General features: G+C 43.2%; 1 protein-coding gene across 1 annotated transcript in view; it reads right to left on the bottom strand.

Moving 5' to 3' along the window:
• The window catches only part of DOK6 (docking protein 6), a 355,747-nt gene that overhangs the window by 262,998 nt on the left and 70,617 nt on the right, over positions 1-22,132 (bottom strand). Inside the window, exon 4 of the mRNA XM_088475936.1 lies at positions 948-1,067. Coding sequence (XP_088332062.1) covers positions 948-1,067 — 120 coding nt within the window. The remainder of the gene's footprint in view (positions 1-947; positions 1,068-22,132) is intronic.

Here is a 22,132-nt window from a genome sequence, read left to right on the forward strand (position 1 = left end):
ACATTTGGGAGAGCATGGAGGTAGTGAAAAATTTTGTACATAGAGGATCCGAAGGAGCTGTACAAATGTCTCACAACTGTTTGCCCTAGCTCCACCTCTACACTCGTCCAGGCATGCTCTCCAATGGATGGCCACACAAAGCAACTGAGAGGAGGCAAATATAGAGTGAAATGCACCACTTATTTCCCTTATTACCCTATATTTTCTTAGTCTATGAATTTCATTATATGCAAGAACAAATCACCATTTTCAACAGATACGTATAGCAAAATGTGGATCCACATTTTAAACTGCCAGTTAAATTGATATCAGTTGATGTTACAATTGTATAAATCAAGGCTACTAATAGGATAGGTTTTACAAATTAAATGTGCTGCAATTGTGAAGAAAAGGTAGGAAGTTTACTAGCACTTTGGGTTGAAGGGATGTTTTTAGAAGATGGTATCTTCTTGACTAAAGGGGGTTTAGTTACTAAGGGCCTGACTCAGAGATGTACGCTAACCCGATGGCTAGCATATATATTAGATGTTTTGGGGTCTGCACATGCACAGGACCCGCTCTGCGCATGTACAGAAAAGGTCATGTAATCTCGCTCGCAGACCCCCCCCCATGCCGCAGTATGTCAATCACTTCTGTTCATGTTTATGCCTGATATTTGAAAGGGCAGTGCTTTTATTAGCTGTGTCTTGATAGTAAAAGCACTGACCTTTTAAATTTCGGGCATAAGCATGAACAGAAGTGTCAGGTTTTAACCAAACACTTAGTAAATAAACCCCAAGATCTCTTTACTGTGTGTGAGTTTCTATGAACTAAAAAATAAATAATATGCATGAGATTAAGAGTCTATTAATGAACAGGTTATGTAGCATTGTAGTACTTGGACTGTTATTGGACTGTGATTTAAGATGTTAAATCACAAATGAAATGTTCTATAATTAATAACTCACCATTCTGTTCCCTTTGTACGCCAGCGGCTAGCAGGTCAGGTTCACCAAGGCTTATATCATTAAGTCTGGTTCCTAAGCAATCCACACATAGGAACTTGCACCACTCCTCTGCTTCCAGCTCTGAAAAGAATAACAAACAAAATGTATTAATGAAGAGAACATCATTGAAATCACTATTCAAGTTTGGCGTAGCTGTAAAATCTGGCTCGTATACAAAATAAGTGACCTTTATAAAGAGCGTAACTTAGATGACACACCACATCTATATATGCGTAGTACAGTAGCAACCATTTTACAGCTTGATGTATAAACAAGTACACAGTCCATGACATATTTGTTGTGCACAACAATTGCAAGTTTAAAGATTGATCTCAAAGGTGCATGGTACTCATTATCACAAAGGTTGTATACTATGACACTTGGCATACCCACCATTAATTTAAACTTTTCATGTTTTTTTTTATATATTTCCCATCATTTCTAAATTATAGTTTTACCTTGATCTTGCCTTTTTTGAATTTTAATTTCTGCACTACAATTATGCCAGAATAATGGCAGAATAAAATCACATGATACTAGACATCAGAAATACTCCCCACTCCATATATGTGGAGAATGTAACAGCTTCCAATTTAGCAAAAATAGTGGATATCTTGTGATATCCAGCTGAGTTAAAATTTCCTGTATATTAAAGAGCAACAATAACTAGAAAATTATTGACAAGTCATGATCCCAATTTTTTTTCACAAGTGATTGGTTCACAAGTCACTTAAATTATTCCAGTAAAACACACAATTGCAGTACAGTACTGTACCTTTAAGTAAAAAAAAAAAAGAAACATGCATCCCTCTCTCTTGGTACAAGATGTCCAGGCTATTTAGCCCCATCCCTAAAGGGCAGGGCATGGGGCGGTCAACTGTTGGACCCACCCTTCCTGGAGATTACTGGCTTAATGCTTAATAGCACTGATCACTTGCTGGTATTGCTGCATTGTGAGTACCAGGTAATACAAAGAAAGCTAATATTATCTGTGGCCTTTTATTTAAAATAAAATAAATAATTGTTGTCACCGTAAAAAAAAATATGGCCCCTATTAATCAAAATAATATTGTGAATTAGAATTTTATATAAATAAAACAAAATGATGAGCCTTCTGAGCCAAATTAGCTAAATGTGATAATACAGTACAGTCTGCTCCATTTTTCAAAATGAGTGGGCGAAACCTTGGGTTTTCTTGGTTTCACAAAGGAAATGTGAACTTGTACAATATACAGTATACAATATGTATTATTTTCTGGCTTGTATAGTGTCACAAAATAACATCTCTTTCGGTTGTATACAAAATGTTGTGCACAGCTAAGTTGTACAGTATTAAGTGATATGTTTTAATTTGTGCTGTTAATATTTAACTCTCTCCTTCAAGTAACATCTGCATTGATTTTAAATATGACAAACTACATGCAATTTCAGTACATGCCAACATAAAGTAATTTTGCCTACATAGCTTCACACAGTTTGGCATATTCAAAGCCTTTGTAATTCTATACTACTATGACCTAAATGAGAGCAGAAAGAAGAAGCTTCTCTTGTACAACTAACTAGGAGTCCAAATAAAATGTAGTACCATATATTACAATACTAAACTTTGTACATGACTACATGCAGAATTTTATAAGTATACAGTAACTAAATGTTACTATATTGGAAATAAATGTACAGCAAATAATCCAACATAACTAAATAGGAAAATTATTACACCAAGTAGAATAATGTGATAGTTGTCACATAAAAATACAATGGAACTTGCCAAACAAAACTCTTTGAAAGAAACTGTTTTTCTCTTAACTTGTTGATCCCAGTAATTCTAGAATCTATAAAAATCATTGTGAAAGCTAGTACTAACATTAAATCCAGAAACAAGCTAAGTCTGCTTAAATTGTGCAAGGCAATATTCTTTCATTCATTCACAGCTCACTGTAATATTGTACGGCTTCAAACCTTAAGCTGCCCACATACATAGCGATATTTTACCCGATTTGGACAATTTCGATGAATCATGACAACAAATTGTGCAAAATATGACCAAATCATGAGTTTGCACTCACAATTACGATGAGCGTTCCCGCTAGTCGTACATCACATCTTCAAATCTGGGGCAGATTTGCCAATCTGGGACATGATTAGGTGCCTATCATGAGTAAGTTTTTTACTCACGATGTATCTCCCGATTCATCATACATTGCAGAATTTGACAGACAGGGCCCTGTACATACCCATCCACCATCTTGTGCCGCATCGTGAATACAAGAAGAAGGAAGCACAATTTGGAGTCTGCACACTGAAGTCTGGATTGCAGTACTTTGGTGAGTATTGGTACTGTATTTAATGCAACCCCACTGCCCACCAATGTGTGCCACCCACTTATAAATGCATGACTCCACCACTGCCTGCCTCGTTCCAGCGGGCGGTGGCTGGGTCATGCATTAACCTCCCACTGCTCACCAATGTGTGCCATCCACCTACCCACTCACTGGCCACTAATGTCATGGGCCACCTAATAAATACCTTCAAAATCATAAAACACTCAATATATTTTAAAATGCCATAAACAAATTTATTTCAACAACAAAGAAGAAAACATTACAACAACATCAATACATATATTACATTTGTTTTTGTTCTTGTGATACATTTGTTTATGATGTTTGAATATACCACCATAAACAAATGTATATCAACAACAGAAACAAATACACTGCAACAACAAAAAAATATTACAATACTATTAAAAAGACATTACATTCCTGATAAAAAATCTTACAATACAATAAAAATAAATTTAAATCATAAAAAACAACATATTATAATACTATTAAAAACACATTACATTCCTGAAAAAAAAAAAATCTTACAATACAATAAAAATACATTCAAATCCTGAATTTTTTTTTTACAATACTATTAAAAACAATTACATTCCTGAAAAAAAAACATATTACAATACACTAAAAATACATTAAAATCCTGATAAAAACATATTACAACAAAACACATTACATTCCTGAAAAAAACATATTACAATACAATAAAAACACATTCAAATCCTGAATAAAAAGTATTACAATACTATTAAAAACACATTATATCCCTGAAAAAAAACATATTACAATACTAATAAAAATACATTACATTCCTGAAAAAAAACATATAACAATATTATTAAAAATACATTACGTTCCTGTAAAAAAAACATTTAAAAAATATATATATAAAAACCTTAAAAACCTGGAAAAAAAACATTTTAAAAAAATCTTGAAAACTGTAGAAACGTTAAAAATTTACAAAACAATTGACAATTATAGCGTAAAAAAATTTCCTTTTTATTTTTTTCTTCCTAGCAATGTCTATATATAGTGAATGCGAGTTTGTGACTGGAATCCTCGAGATCCTACAGTTAAAGGAATGTCTATGGCAGATATCCAGTAGACAATACCACAACAAGTCTCAGAAATTGGCAGCATTGGGGGTGTTGTTGGACTACACCAAAAAGTTCATTGCAGATGCTAACATTAAAACAGTACTCCGCAAAATCCAGAACCTGCGTACCGTCTACATAAAGGAGAAGAAAAAAGTGGACAATTCAAAAAGCTCTGGTGCAGGCACCGACAATGTGTACCAGCCAACACTGTGGTACTATCACCTGATAAGCTTCAACAGTGAATAGGAGACACAACACCAGTCTGTCATCCTGATGGCCAAGCGAGAGAGAGAGAAGCAGCAGAAGTGAGAGGACTGTCTCAGGAAATTTTGGTAAGTGGAGACACTGTTCATAAACCAAAACATTCAATTGTTTTTGTAGCTCAATCCCAATTGTCCACTATATTCATTTATCTCACAGACAGTCCTCCTGCCATGGCACTGCACCTGGTCCGTTGAAATAGGCCACATACTCCTCCCTCACTTCTTTGGCACGTGCTGTCGATGTTGTAGGAATTGGTGGTGCAGACACTGATGTAAACTGGGCAATATCCTCCAGAGGTCCTACATCTTCAGGTCTAGCTGGGACAGGTTTTCCTTCGCAGAAAGTTATGCAGGACACAGCACGCCATCACGACCCAGTCTATCTTCTCCACACATAGGTTTATGGTGGTGTGGAAAATGCAGAACCAGTTGCTGAGTATTCCAAATGCATTTTCCACAATGTGCCGTGCCCGGGATAGATGATAGTTGTAGATCCTCTTCTCTCTGGTCAGGCTCCTCTGTGCAAGTGGCTTCATCACATGTTCATGTAATGCAAAAGCCTCGCCTGAGATGAAAAAGTAAATTTAGGCCGTGCTTTGTCTTGTCCAGTGAAGGCAATTTGAGGGTTTTGTTGGCGAGTCTCTGGTATAAAGCCGTCTGTTTGAAGGACCCACCATCTGAAGCACGGCCATTCTTGCTGACATCCACAAACAAAAATGTGTAGTTGGCATTCACCAATGCCATGAGAACGATGCTGAAGAAGCCTTTGTAGTTGTAGTAATATGATCTTGTGCTGGCAAGTGGGTTGATGCGGATGTGTTTTCCATCGATGGCTCCTTCGCAGTTAGGGAAATTTCAACGTTGTTCAAACTCTTCAGCAATGCTCTTCCACTCATCCACGATGTTAGGAAACTGGAGAAATATGAAAAAATGGGTTAAAACATGACTATAATATTGTTTTTCTTTATTTTTTATATATACACTCCCACCTAAGAGCCTGATATGTCTTCCATGCCAGACCTAAGTTTGCTCGGGGACAGCGAGGTGGATAATTTTACTCCAGTGCCAACACCCATTCTACCAGGACCATTATCTTTTTTGGCACCACTCCTCAAAAAAAAAAACAGGGGAGAAAGCAGCAGCACACAGAACAGGAGGACTTATTTCTTCAACAAGCAGAATGCATCCTTCAGAAACCACCGATTTTACAGCACATATTAATAGTCAAATGAGAAAAATAGATGAGCTAACTAAGAAATTTCCACAGGCTCATCTATGAGCTTTTAATTAGGTCACTCAACAGCAATTTACATGACTCCACTTACATTGCAGATCTACTTCTTTATTCGCCTGCCCCAATGCCTATGTGAGGCCCCCCAGCCCAGTTGGAGATTACTCCCCCACCCAGCACCCCACCCACAAGCCAGACCATTTATAATGCTCTGCTGGAGTCAGAGGAAGATTTGCCATTTTATTCTTAATTTTTAGGTTTTTTCCTTCTTGCCTGTACTATCACCAAATTTTATCACTCCCAATAGGTGCTGGCTGTATGGTATATGGTGGTGATGGCACTAATTGGACAAGGTCACTACACACATGGCGCAAGTACAGATTGATGGTAGCCGGGGCCACAATCTGTACTTGTGCCATGTGTGTATTGGCCTGTTCAATCTGGTGTCTGACCCACTGTACACCATACAGCAGCCTACCTATTGGGATTGATCACATTTGGTGATAATGCTGTTTTGTACAATTTATATACTTTTTTTATATTCAAAATAACTAAAAAAATATGTTATTGCCTACAGTTCAGTGCACAGTCTGGTTATTGCAGCCTTATTGGCTGTCGCACTTATAATAAAGAGTTTAAATAAAAAAAACCAAAAATTGTTATTCACTACTGTGCAGTGGTGGCAAGAGTGGCTGTCAGTTATCATAATGAGTTAAAAAAAAATCCTTACAAAAATTTTTTATTGACTACTATGTTGTGTTGTTGCAAATGTTAATGACTGCTATGCAGCACAGTCTTGTTAATGCTGCCTTATTGGCTGTCACAGTTATTATAAAGAGTTAAATTACAAAAAAAAAGAAAATACTTTTTTTCTTTGACAAGAAACAAATGTGTAGTGTGTTTTTTTTCTTACCTTGCAATACTGGTACTGCAGCACTTTAACGATAACCTTGCAGGTCTCCGGGATGATGACGCCCAAGGACTGAGGTGAGATGAGAGTCCCAAACTTCATGTCTTCAAATGACCTTCCTGTAGCCAGGTATCTCAGGATAGCCAGCAGCCTCTCTTCAGCAGGAATTGCCCTCTGCCACGTTGTGTCCTGCTTCTGGATGTGGGGGGTCACCATACTCAGCAACTCCTGGAAGGTGGTGTCATTCATGCGCAGGTAGTTGTCCAGGTTGTTTTCTTTGATCTCAATCAGCAGGGACATGTGACAGCGGGTATCCCTTTGCTGCAGCCACTCCTTGGTCCAGCATGCTCTCCTCCTCCTTCGCTGGGCTCTCTCCTGGTTCACCTTGACCCCAGCTTGGGTGACCAACACTTTATACTGATAGGGATGCATCAGCACAGAATTCAGGAACAGGATAGAATGCAGGTATCACACACTTGCAGGTAGAAGACACTTTGTAAAAGGCAAACCAAATACAAAGCAGAGCACAGTAGCAAAGTTCAGGGTTCAGCAGGTATACACCTAGCCTCATCTAGTAGCAGAGCAGAATGTGCACAGGGTTAAAATGGCACCTGCTGCTAGCTAGCCCTGCCCATTATTTACATTTCCCACCAGTTGTGAAGATCGTCGTGTGTTGTTTTGTAAACTCACGATTTTTTATTGTGCACTATCTCACGATTTATCATGCATGATTTGAAATTCAGACATGATGCATGATAGATTGTGAGATCGTGAATCAAGTTGGCAGCTTTTTTGACCAAATCGTGCCTATGACTGCCGGGGAGCTCCCAGGGAGAGTTCAGGGGAAATCATACACGATGTCGGATCGTGAGCACATCACTATGTCTGTGGCACCTTTAGAAGGATTTTCATTACATGTGTCAAACAACATGGCAATTTAAAATTAAATAAAATACAAATATTTCTAGGAAAAAGCTTGCAAAACCTACAGTTCTCCCTATCATGTGCCTGCTTTCTTATATATGTAAGATTGCACATTTTAAGTAATGTCAGTGTTTCAGATTTTCATTTCATTAACGTTTAAACTTTGAACACATTTTTTGTAGTCTTAAAACTTTATTAATAGTACTTTTTGTCTGGAATCAATATTATATGTAAAATGTATTTACTGAAAATAGAGCTATAGTTTGTGTAGCCTGTATCCAGTGAACCAAACCATGAGATATTTGTTCACTTCTAATCTTATGCCTACTAGTGTATACGGTATATGTGATCCCCATGCCAAACATGTAATCTGGATACACTGTACTGTACCTCAAAATTACTTGAGACAATTTAAGTTTGTCATATGATTTCATTTATATTTTTCATACATATGAAATAATGTTCATAAAATCATGGCACAGGATGGATGATTATTATCAGAGAAGTTACAGCAATAGGTCCTGAGAAGCAGATTGAACATTTAAAATTTCTTTAATGAGAATGGAGATATTTTATGAATTGAATAATTGCATTATTGGACTTTGTAATAAAATGAATGATAACATTTATGCCTATGTCTTGTACATCTATGGTCTATAGCTGCGTCATATGACCAGTGTACAACACAAGGTATGTATACTTTCCGTACCATCTACTAGGTAGCTTGTTTCTCACAGAACACAAAGATGTGCCAATGGTTACAGTTAGCTCTATGTTCTGCAAGTTCCCAGTGTGCAACAGGATACCAGGCATTTTCAATGACAGTTATGCCCATCTAGCCCCCCTTTTCATTAACCATGATCATGATCTTCTTGGTATGTGTGTGTGATGTGAATTTTTCATTGTTACATTTTTTCCCAAAAAGGGAAATTATGAAATGCACTTTCCTGATTTGCTGTGTTATTATACTCTATTTATAAAGCAGTGACATATTAAAGAGAGTGGAATATTGTGGGGCTCATGACAAAAACAAATCACAAACAATAACATTAAACAATAGTAAATAATGCTCTGTTTGCAATCTCAGAAGTGCACAGAACATCTGATAATGCAACATAATAACAATTATAGCTAATGTACTAGTGGGGAAGGTTTATATCTGTGTGAAGATAATTATGTGAGATGTAGACCTGTTCAATAGTGCAGACATTACTAACTGCTTTCTACATGCCAACTATATAGGCTGTATGCATGGTCCCCAATATATAAGGGTCTGGGAAGCTGTAAGTGATTATACTGTGACTGTAAAATAAGGAAGGTAACTCATGCTTCCACAGCTAATTTTCCTTGTGTCTGCTCTCCATTGTCTAGGAGAGTTCATATCCAGACTTACAGGAAATGACTGAGGCAGAGGTTGGGGGAAGGCAGGCAATTTCCTGCATGTTACACTCCTTTACCAGGGGAAAAGTCTTTGGTAAAATGGGGACAAGCAGAAGTGTAAAGCGAGGTGATATAAATTGAAAGCCTGAATAAATCTTAATATGCTTCAGTATCTTTGCTGCAAAACATCAATAGTTCATAATGACTGTAAACATATAACAAACATCCTTTTTAACTGATGTCACAGCAGCCAAATAAAATTTGTGCATGTCATGCCATTGCCTAAAGTAGTATTTTGAGGGAAGCAAACAAGTGGGATATTACGTGATTCTGTTAGTAAATCATTTTTACACCTTTGCTGTAACATGACTCATCCCCCTGATCAAATGCGTATTGTCTTCTGCACCCCAAAAGCTTTACTTTTATGTGGTCATACAGTATGAACAAAAGTTATAGTATTTTTTTGTTTTGTTTTAGTTTGTTTTATTTCACTTTAAAGAAAGAGACATCCTGATAAACACACAAGCTTTCAAAATGTGATTGATCTGTTAATGATATTAAATTACTCTTTCCTTGTGCTGAGTGTGAGCCAAAACAAAACTGCACACAACTGAAGCATAAAATACACAAACCTAAATTAAACATTTCACTAAATTAATGAACAGTTTCTGATTTAGCGTTGAAAACACAAAGCCCTCAGGTAAAGAATTGTGACAGCTTCTTTAATTGAGAGACTTGTTTGTGACTGTGAAATTTAACACTCTGTTACATTTTTGTGTAAAATAAAAATGTATCTGTTCTTGTAAACAGATGTATTCTGAGACTGCAATCTGTTTCATTTTAATAAAAAGTCAGAGTTGTCTAATGTGATTAATTACATAATTTACAGATGCAAATACCGTAAAGTACCTGGAGCACAAAAATATGTTTTCTTATCATTTTGAATTTACACATATTGCAAATCTACTATACACACATATGTGCGTGCATGCACACACACACACGCACACAAATAAAACACACACACGCTCAAACAAACAAACAAACAAACACACACACTTGCATATATATCCATTAACTTGGATGCACTTCAAAGTGGAAAGCTGAATTTTCTTCAGGCTACTCCATATATCAATTTAAAAAGAAGGTACTCTTCAGTGTTGTTGAAGAATATCCATTAAGGAAACACATAGGTCAACATTTCTATCTGTTGAATGGCATTCTATCTATCTTTCTATCTATCTATCTATAGTATATCTATCTATCTATCAATCTATCTATCGCTATCTATCTATCTATCTATCTATCTATCTATCTATCTATCTATCTATCTATCTATCTATCGCTATCTATCTATCCATCGTATATCTATAGCTATCTATCTATCTATCTATCTATCTATCTATCTATCTATCTATCTATCTATCTATCTATCTCTTAGGTTGCTAATTTAATTTATTGATGAGACCAACTTTGTGAAAACTGCCAAATAAGGCTGAAGAAACGAGAACTATCTGCTTCAGATGTATCATTGCATCACATATCAGAGCATGAATATTGGAAGCTCATTCAAACATCCACACACTGGAAAAGCTATCCATACTAACATAGAGTGGCATCTACAAGTAACTATGTAATCTACTTGGTGACCTGCCCCTGTGCCTTGGCTTACGTGTGCCTTACAACAATCGTTCCTCAGTAGGCCAAGTATTTGCCACTGGCACTACCAATAAACCTGTAGACAAACATTTCTTGGATAAAGGACACTCACCAACAGCATTAGTATGATTTTAGACTGGCAACCCTCTCTAGAGTAAGGAGGTGAATGGGAATTGGCTTTAAAACTTTGTGAGGCAAGATGGATTCTTGATTTAGACACAGTCTCCCTCAGGGGACTGAATGAACTGATTCTCTTTATTATTTTTTTTTACAATAATGTGATTTCTCTATCTACTTTTGCTCATAAGTGATTAGGCATGTTACATATATATATATAATATATGAGATATGGTAAGAACTTACCTTTGTTATCACTATTTCTACGAAGTCCATAGGGTTCCACAGGATACCTTGGGGTATAGGTGATGATGTCAGGCAATCGGGCACCATAGAGTTAAAGTCTTCAGCCTCCCATGATGCACTAGGGTCCCCTCCTATACCCCGCTCCCAAGCCAAGGCATCTCAGTTACGTACCAAGCCATAGGCCGGAGGAGGAGAAGGAAGAGAGAGAAAAAAGATCTGGACACACACAAGAATCACATTCTCACCAGAGGGAGATGGAAAAAAATGGTGACCAGAGTAAAGCCCATCTGCAGCACAGGTGCGACAGGGCAGGAGTCATGTGGAACCCTATGGACTTTGTAGAAATAGAGATAACAAAGGTAAGTTCTTACCATATCTCATATTTTCTACATCAGGGTCCATAGGGTATCCACAGGATACCTTGGGGATGTCCGAAAGCAGTATCCTTCAAGGGTGGGGATGCTCCTGTGCTGAAAGGAGAATCCGCCGCCTGAAGGAAGCATCCTGAGAGGCAAAGGCGTCAAACCCATAATACCTCACAAAGGTATGGGCAGAGGACCACGTGGCAGCCTTGCAGATCTGGACTGCAGAGTCACCACATCGAGCTGCCCATGAAAGACCCACAGACCTAGTGGAATGAGCCCTCACAGAGGATGGAACCGGAAGGCATTCATGAAGATAAGCTTCTGAAATTGCCATACGAATCCAACCTGCCAAAGTTTGCTTTGAAGCAGGTAAACCCTTTTTACGGAAGCCATAGAGGACAAACAAGGTGTCCAATTTCCTAAATGAAGAAGTGTGGTCAACATAAATCCTTACGGCCCGCACAACGTCCAAAGTGGCCTCACCCACTGATAGGTCAGGTGAGTTGAAAGCCGGCACAATGATTTCCTCGTTGATGTGGAAACTTGACACAACTTTAGGGAGGAATCCAGGACGAGTGCGCAGCACCGCCCTGTTCCTATAAAAAATCAGAAAAGGGGGTCTACAGAGAAGAGCCTCTAAGTCAGAAACATGTCTGGCCGAAGCAATGGCCAGAAGGAAAATTGTTTTAGCTGTCAGCCATTTAAGGTCCACTGAGCCCAGTGGTTCAAATGGCGGTCCCTGGAGAGCCCTCAGGACCACAGCTAAATCCCAAGGCGCCACCGGTGGAACAAAAGGTGGCTGAATCCGAAGAACACCTTGCATAAAGGTGCGCACATCAAGGATTGCAGCAATTCTACGATGGAACCAGACTGAAAGGGCAGACACCTGCACCTTCAGAGACACAAGGCGAAGCCCATGGTCCAGTCCCGCCTGTAGGAAAGCTAACACTATAGACAGAAAGAACACCCGAGGGGCATAACCTCTCGGCCGACACCACTGGAAGAACATATGCCACACACAATGGTATATCCTTGCAGAAGATGGTTTCCGAGCCCTTAGCATAGTTTGTACTACAGAGCTGGAAAACCCCCTGGACCTTAACATGGCCGTCTCAACAGCCACGTCATCAAAGACAGCCGAGTCAGGTCTGGGTGAAGACAAGGACCCTGTGACAGAAGGTCCGGTCGTAACGGCAACCGCAGAGGAACGTCCATGGACAGCCCCGGTAGGTCTGAGTACCAGTGCCGCCTGGGCCACGCGGGAGCTATCAACAGGAGCGTCCCTCTTTCCTGTTTGAATTTCCAGATTACCCGTGGAAGAAAGGAAAATGGAGGAAATAGATAAGCAAACCGGAACGTCCACTGGACGGACAGAGCATCCACCAGAGACGCCTTTTCGTCTCTTGTGCGAGACCCGTACACCGGCAACTTGTTGTTGTGCTGTGACGCCATGAGGTCAATCTCTGGAAGACCCCACCTGTCCACCAGAAGTTGAAAGACGTCCTGGTGCAGAGACCATTCCCCCGGATGAACGTCCTGGCGCTTGAGAAAATCCGCCTCCCAGTTTAGGACTCCCGGGATGAATACCGCTGATATGGCTGGGAGATTGCGTTCCGCCCAAACCAGGATTCGGGACACCTCTACGAGCACCGCCCGACTTCGTGTTCCTCCTTGCAGATTTATGTAGGCCACGGTGGTGGCGTTGTCCAACTGGACCTGCACAAGGTGACCTTGGAGAACCCGATGTGCCTGCTGGAGAGCATTGAAAACCGCGTGGAGCTCCAAAATGTTTATTGGAAGCTCCTTTTCTGCCTGAGTCCATCTGCCCTGGAACAAGTGTGGACCCGTGACCGCTCCCCAGCCCCGAACGCTGGCGTCCATTGTCAACAGGACCCAGTTCGCCACCCAAAATGGACGACCCTTGTTGAGATGGGTCGTCTGCAACCACCAGGCTAGGGACAAGCGAACCTTCTGAGTGAGCACCATCGTCTGGGACTTTAGACTCTGAGGCAGTCCATTCCATTTGGACAGGATCAATTGCTGCAGAGGTCTGGAGTGAAACTGGGCATATTCCACCATGTCGATTACTGACACCATGTAGCCCAGTAACCTCATCGCCGAGTGCAGAGACACACGGCGACTATGCAGACAACTGCGCACCCTCAACTGTAAGGCAGAGATCTTTTCCCCCGTCACAAAGATCATTTGCTGCCTGGAGACCAATAAGGTTCCAAGGTGTAGAATCCTCTGAGACGGGATCAGGGCCATTGCAGTCCCGCAATCATTAGGTCCAAGTGACGTAGAAGGAGCTCCGGAGATCCTGCTACCAACAGAAGGTCATCTAGGTCTTGCAACATGCGGACTCCCTGCAGCCGCAGGGAAGCCGCCATGACCGCCATAACCTTGGTGAACACACGGGGTGCTGTCGCCAGGCCAAAAGGTAATGCCTGGAACTGGAAGTGATCGTTGCGGATTGCAAACCTGAGGAACTGTTGATGGCGTGAAAGAATAGGGACATGCAGGTAAGCATCCTGTATGTCCAACGACACCATGTAATCCCCAGGTTCCAGTGCCAGAATGATGGACCGTAGGGTCTCCATCCGAAACCCCGGCACCCGCAAGGACTTGTTGAGTGCTTTGAGGTTGAGGATTGGACGGTATGACCCATTGGGTTTCTGCACCAAAAACAGATTGGAATAGAAACCCAGGTCCCTCTGGGAGAAAGGAACAGGCACTATAACTCCAGCCTGGAGCATAGTGTGCAAAACCTTCAGCAGTTCTGTGGCTTTGTTCCAGTCTGATGGAAGACCCATGGTGAAGAATCGGGATGGAGGCCTGTGCCGAAAGGAGAGGGCGTACCCGTGAGAAACCACATCGTGAACCCAACTGTCTGATGTGGTTACCGACCAACACTGGGTGAACTGCAGCAGGCGGCCTCCCACTTTGGTATCCCCCAAAGGGAGGCCCAGACTGTCAGGCCGCAGGCTTGTCATCGGACTTAGGGGCCATACGTCTGGTACTCCAGGCCTGTTTCCGGGGCTTGGCTGATTTCTTGGGGCCAGCCTGTCGGGGAAAGGACTGTGCTTTAGGCCTACCCTGGGCCCTGTAAGGCCGAAAGGATGACGCACCTGAACTGGAAGGAACTGTAGCAGACGGGAGACATACCGATTTGGCTGCCGCCAGCGTGGCTACAATTTTGTCCAGATCCGGACCAAATAGGACTTCTCCATTAAAAGGCAAAGCTTCCAAGCCCTTTTTGGAATCAGCATTCGCCTTCCAAGATCGCAACCATAAGGTGCGACGAGCAGCCACAGCTGCCGAAGAAATCCGAGAAGTCAGCTTACTGATATCTAAAGCCGTTTCATTAATGTAAGTGGCCGAATCCCGGAGATTGCCTACCAACTCGGTCTGTTCAGCTGAACAGTCGGAATCGAAGGACGCCTCCAAACTATCCGCCAAGTGCTCCATAGCTCTGGCTACCCAACAAATGGCCATAGCCAGCCTGGCTGCCCCCCGCGAGGGAATAAACGGACTTTAGGCAGATCTCCACCTTACAGTCCGTAGCATCCTTCAAGGAGGACATGGAGAGCATGGGCAACGTGGCACTTCGGACCAAGCGTGTCACATGAGAATCCACCTGTGGAGGGGATTCCCACTTAGAAAAATAATTGTCCGCAAACTGGTAAGTCACCACCAAGCGTCTCTGAGGCTGATACCGTTTACCAGGGTGTTTCCACGCCTCCTCTAAATGGTCTTCTAATTGACCCGAAAGAGGAAACACTGTGGCGTCACCCTTAATATCCTTAAAAAAGGCATATTTGGACTTGGACATGATGGTAAGTATGTGACCCCTCTCACTGATACTTGTTAGTATAGTGGGAGAACCACCCTGCAATCACCGCACTGCAAGGGCTTTAGCAGAAGAAGAGCAGGGACAGTGAAATGGCTGACAGTAGAAAGTGAAAGTACAGGCAGCAGATGCTAGCAGAAGTCACATACAATGCAAAGAAATCAATTCCTCCACTATCATCGCTGATCCTCAACTACGCAGACACAGAGCCTGGTAGGACACAGTGCTGCTTACACAGACCTGTTACCAATGGAGGAGAGGTATGCTGTGGGACCCAGACCACGATGCCACCAATCATCAGCATCCAGCAGCGCTCACCATGCTTCATCAAAGATGGCCACCGAGGAGCAGAGAGGAGGCCGGCCTGGGGGAGGAGCTCTGCCACAAGGCCAGCCAGCAGATGCAGAGAGGGCTGTGTGCAGCGGGGGAGGCGCCGGCAGTGTACAGGGAAGGTGCGCTCCCCTGGCCTGTGATCACATTTTTTTCTATGGCCATTAGTCTATTATTTAGTATTGCTGGCACCTTGGTACCCTCCCTGACTCCTCCTTTTGCCGCTGTTGTGTATTGAATTGTGACTTATAAGTGATATCTAATTTGTTCTTTATTGAATTCATCATTATGGCTTTGTCGTTGATACGTGTTGTCCTAACACTCTGTGACCTGCTTCACACACCTCTGCACAACAAGCTCCTTTGATTGTTTATAGATACGTTGTGCACTGTATACATTCCTTTGTTTTTAATATATTACTTCCAAACATCACTCACTTCACTGTTTTCTTTTCACAGCCGCGCTTAGCGGCTGCTACATTACACATTCATTTTGCCTTTCTCAATCTATCACCGCTCGCAGCTGCCGGGGACCCAAAATGACATCACCAGCTGGGTTACTGGGTTACCCCATCAGGAGTTCCCTACTTCCGCCAGATGCCGCGCTGGAGCTCATGGCAGGGACGCCCGTGCATGCTCCCTATCCCTTCGGCACCTTTTCACTTACACAGCACCATATTTAAGGTAAGCACTAGTCACTTTATGTTTGATACCAGTTGTACAGTCCTGATGAAAAGGTCTACGGACCTTGAAACGTCGACATGCTGCTGTACTGTTTTTTCAACATGATATAAGTATATTATATATTTTTCTATTTTCCAAAGGGAGTGCATCCTGTGTCTTGTTTTTTCCTTGTGGGTTGCTATACCTCATATAGGAGAAACATTGTGTTGGTATATATATATATATATATATATATATTGTGATAGGATCACTGGTAAAGTGGTCTGTGGCAGGTACATTTGTCCCAGATTCCTGTCTTTTGTGTTTTAAACCCCCAGGAGAAAGTCTGCAGTGTAGCAGGCTTGAGTTTCGGCTTTTTGAACAGCCGGTTTGGGACCTGGGGGTTGTGGGTGAGAGGAGAGGGAGGGCTCCACCCACGGCCACTCCAGGTTTTGGTTCTCGCAGCCTGGTAACAGGATTGTTAGTTTTCCACCTGAGAGTGGCCAATATAAGCCTAGTTTGTTTAGGGCTGATTGTCTCACCTGGGAGAGCAGGCAGGGAGTTTGCTCAGAGACACTTGGAAACCTAACTGTGAGTGTTGTGCTGTGCTTTTGTTGCTGGCGAGGGCATTAGGCCCTGCCAGGTTCTGGTAGTGAGGGAACTACCTGTGAAGTTAGTGCCCCGACAGGGCTAGGATTTATATTTATGTTTTCTTTATGTTTCTGACATTGTACAATAAAGACTGGCGCCGACCAGCTTGTACTTGCATCCAGACTGGTGTGCTGCTTCCCTGCTGCTGTATGTGTGTGTAAGGAAGGAGTCCTCTACCCAGGAGAGGGACCCCCTAACCTAACTGTGTCACAATATGGTGGAGAATGCGGGCAACCACACACACTGAAGTTGCAGCAAGAGGAAAACTTTCCATTTAAAAATTAAAGGGAGAGACACCCAATTTGTAAGTGTGGAAATAACGCTGTGTCCTTGGAGTCCCATAGAGGAGGCATCAGCCAATGCTCAGAGAGGCAAGGTTCAGCTTCCAACCTACACCCCAGGACAAAATGGAGGATATTATTAAGTCCTTGCTCCAAGCTACAGCAGCTCAGCAGGAGACAAACAAACTTCAGCAGGAATCTACCAGAGCTCAGCAGGAATCCACCAGGGTGCAACTGTTGGCCTTGGAGACAGCCCAGAGGCAACAACAGGTCGCCATCGAGGAAACCTGCCAGGCCATAAAAGAGGTGGTACAGCACCTGCTCACCTGGCCCAGAGATGTTGCTACTGGTCCTCCCACCCCCACTCACTCCATACGAGCCAGTCACTTCCTCCAAAAGATGACTTCAGGCGATGATGTGGAGGCCTATCTCACCGCGTTTGAAAGAACAGCCGAAAGGGAGAGTTGGCCCAAGGAGCAGTGGGCAAGTCTGGTGGCACCTTTTTTGTCTGGGGAGCCACAAAAGGCCTATTTCGACTTATGCCTGGCTGATGCCAAGGACTATAAAAAACTAAAACAGGAGATCCTAACTCGCTTGGGAGTCACCACCTTTGTTCGTGCCCAACGGGTCCACCGCTAGGAGTTCCATAGGGACAAGCCTCCACATTCACAGATGCATGACCTTGTCCATCTGTCCTCTAAATGGCTACAGCCCGAGATGCTGACGGGACCACAGATCGTGGAAAGGGTCATGATGGACCGGTACCTGCGATCATTACCTGTGACTCTGCGCAAGTGGGTGAGCCATGCAGACCCTAAGTCCGTGGACCAGTTGGTCGAGCTGGTGGAGAGGTACGTGGCGGCTGAGGAGCTGATGAGTATGCCCCACCGAGCCCCGATGGCTCACCGGTGAACTCTCAGAGACACTGATAAGACTGTTCCAGGGGAGAAGGGTGCTGGGTGGTGGAATGTACCTAAGACTGAGGGTGTAGAACCTGGAGACAGGCCTGCCAGGCCGGGAAGGTTCTTGCCCCATAAACAACTAGACATTAATATGACTCAGTGTTTCCGATGTGGTGGCTTCGGCCATATTGCCGCTAATTGTGCACTTACAACTGAACCTATGCAATGTGATACTGCTCATGTCTACCGCAGGGGGTCTTTCTTTGCACAGATAGCCTGTACGGCTGACCGGCAGGCTGAGACTGATAAGCACATGTGTGTACTCACTGTAGATGGCAACCAAGTAGAGGCACTGTTAGACTCTGGTAGCTTGGTGACACTTATAAAAGCTGAGCTGGTGAACCCCTTGAGGCATACAGGGAAAACTGTTGGTGTGACCTGCATACATGGGGATACTCGATATTATGTTACAGCTGAGGTGAACATCGAGACACCATGTGGCTCTGCTATAGTTTCTGTGGGTTTGGTGCATGGTCTGGTGTACAATGCAATATTGGGGAGATACTTTGCTCACTTCTGGAAGTTGTGGGAAAGCCGTTTTGTTCCAGAGGTGAACAACCCCGATCCATTTGAGAAGGTTATCGATGTAGTGGAGGAGGGAGTTTCTTCTGAGTCAGAGTTATTCCCTTTTTCTACTATGGTTGGCGAACTAGAGAATGTGGAACGTGACGGTGGCCCGCCAACTGATGTGCCTCCCATTGAGGTGGGAAGTGTTGTTGGGCCAGGTGATCATCTGCCTGATTTAGAGGTCAGAAGAGAGGTCTTTGCCGTCGAGCAGTTGAATGACCCTACTTTGGTAAAGGCCAGGGAGAATGTAAAAGTAGTTGATGGTAAACCCGTAGACCCTGATAGTCCTTTGTCCTATCCCCACATGGCAATGTGTCAGGATTTGTTATATCAGGTGACTAAGAAGGGGGAAGATGTTGTGGAACAACTAATAGTTCCCAAAGCCTACAGAAGAACAGCGTTGGATCTGGCCCATGGTCATATAACAGCAGGCCATCTAGGGGTAGAGAAAACCACTGAGCGAATAATGCAGAGGTTTTTCTGGCCCGGGCTTCATAAAGAGGTATCTGACTTTTGCGCAACCTGCCCTGAGTGTCAGTATCATGCTCCCAGGCCACATTTTAAGGGTCCACTAGTTCCATTGCCTATCATAGAGGTGCCGTTTGAAAGAATAGCGATGGATTTGGTTGGACCCTTAATGAAGTCTGCCAGGGGACACCAGTATATTCTGGTCATAATGGATTACGCTACCAGGCACCCGGAAGCGATCTCGTTGCGCAATACGTCAACCAAGACCATTGCCAGAGAGCTAGTTCATGTCTTTAGCAGGCTGGGTATACCCAAGGAGATACTAACTGACCAGGGTACACCGTTTATGTCCAAAGTCATGAAAGAGTTATGCCGCCTGTTCAAAATCGAACAGTTAAGAACTTCGGTTTATCACCCCCAAACCGATGGGCTGGTCGAGAGGTTTAACAAGATGGTAAAACACATGCTTAGGAAAGTGGTCGACAAGGATGGTAGGGATTGGGACTACTTATTGCCGTATTTATTGTTGGCCATAAGAGAAGTTCCCCAGTCCTCCTCCGGGTTTTCACCCTTCGACTTGTTGTATGGGAGACACCCAAGGGGGTTACTAGACATTGCCAAAGAGACATGGGAGGGGCAGTCTAGTCCTTACAAAATGGAGATTGAGTATGTTTCTCAAATGCAGGAGAGAATTGCTGCGGTAGTGCCGATAGTGAGAGAGCACCTGGAACAGGCTCAACAGGCACAGCAGAGGGTATACAACCGCAATGCTCGGTTACGCAGCTTTGCTCCTGGGGACAGAGTGTTAGTATTGGTTCCCACTGTGGAAAATAAACTTTTGGCTAAATGGCAAGGGCCCTTTAAAATCTTAGAAAGAGTGGGGCAGGTCAATTACAAACTTTACCAGCCGGAGAAAAGAAAGCCAGAACAGATATACCATATAAATCTGTTAAAGCCCTGGAAAGATAGAACGGTACTGTTGGCCGTCCGAGACCCTCCAGTAAGTCCAGGGCCCGTAGTTCCCGAAGTGACAGTGGCAAAAACCCTGTCGGCAATTCAACAACAAGAGATCAAGGAGTTTCTGATTAGAAATAGGGTGCTGTTCTCTGACGTACCTGGGAAAACCTCGGTCATTAAACATGACATCATCACTGACCCAGGGGTTAAAGTTAATCTAAAGCCCTATAGGTTACCAGAAGCACAAAGAGAATCGGTGTCGAAAGAAATTAAAAATATGCTTGAGTTAGGGGTTATTGAAGAATCACATAGTGAATGGTCAAGTCCCATTGTGTTGATTCCAAAGCCCGACGGGAGTGTGCGTTTCTGCAATGACTTCCGAAAGTTGAACAGTGTTTCAAAATTTGATGCCTACCCGATGCCAAGAGTGGATGAACTGATTGAGAGACTAGGGATGGCCAGGTATTTAACCACTCTTGACCTAACCAAAGGGTATTGGCAAGTACCGTTAACCGAGAGCGCCAAACAAAAGACAGCTTTTTCAGCGCCAGAGGGCTTGTTTCAGTACAAGATGTTGCCCTTCGGGCTACATGGGGCACCTGCTACCTTCCAAAGAATGATGGACAGGGTTCTAAGGCCCCATAGACAGTATGCGGCTGCTTATCTGGATGACGTGGTCGTTCAAAGTCGTGATTGGCAGTCTCACTTACCCAGGGTGCAAGCAGTGTTGGACTCCATCTATAAGGCAGGTTTGACAGCCAACCCAAAAAAGTGTTGTCTATGCATGGAGGAAGTAAAATATCTGGGATACACCATTGGCAGAGGCCTGATAAAGCCTCAGCTCAATAAAGTTGATGCCATACAAAACTGGCCACGGCCTCTGAATAAGAAGCAGGTGAGAGCCTTCTTGGGAATTACAGGGTACTACAGGAGGTTTATACCCAACTTTGCCACCATGGCAGTCCCACTGACTGACCTGACCAAAGGCAAACAAAAAGTCATGGTAGAATGGAGTCCTGAGGCAGAGAAAGCTTTTCGGGAGTTGAAAGTAGCGTTGTGTTCCCAACCAGTCCTGATGACTCCTAATTTTGAAAGGGAATTCATAGTACAAACCGATGCATCAGAAGTAGGTATAGGAGCGGTCCTGTCCCAGAACAAGGAGGGTGAGGAACACCCTATTTTCTATCTTAGCAGAAAGTTGAATGTACATGAGAGAAATTATGCCACAGTGGAGAAGGAGGCGTTGGCCATAAAGTGGGCGTTAGAGGCTCTCAGGTACTACTTAGTCGGAATAAAGTTCAAATTGATCACTGACCATGCCCCTCTGAAGTGGATGTCTGAAAATAAGGACAGTAATGCGAGAATTACAAGATGGTTCTTGGCGTTACAAACGTTTAAATTTTCAGTGGAACACAGGCCAGGAAGCCAGCTGGCCAATGCTGATGCGTTGTCACGCGTTCATTGTTTGGGGGCTTCAGTTGTTCCGCCCCACAGGTCGAAACAAAAGGGGGGGATATGTGATAGGATCACTGGTAAAGTGGTCTGTGGCAGGTACATTTGTCCCAGATTCCTGTCTTTTGTGTTTTAAACCCCCAGGAGAAAGTCTGCAGTGTAGCAGGCTTGAGTTTCGGCTTTTTGAAAAGCCGGTTTGGGACCTGGGGGTTGTGGGTGAGAGGAGAGGGAGGGCTCCACCCATTGCCACTCCAGGTTTTGGTTCTCGCAGCCTGGTAACAGGATTGTTAGTTTTCCACCTGAGAGTGGCCGTATAGGCCTAGTTTGTTTAGGGCTGATTGTCTCACCTGGGAGAGCAGGCAGGGAGTTTGCTCAGAGACACTTGGAAACCTAACTGTGAGTGTTGTGCTGTGCTTTTGTTGCTGGCGAGGG

Source organism: Taudactylus pleione, unplaced genomic scaffold (genome assembly GCF_031769625.1).
Source record: "Taudactylus pleione unplaced genomic scaffold, aTauple2 ptg000179l, whole genome shotgun sequence".
In the NCBI taxonomy this organism is placed as follows: domain Eukaryota; kingdom Metazoa; phylum Chordata; class Amphibia; order Anura; family Myobatrachidae; genus Taudactylus; species Taudactylus pleione.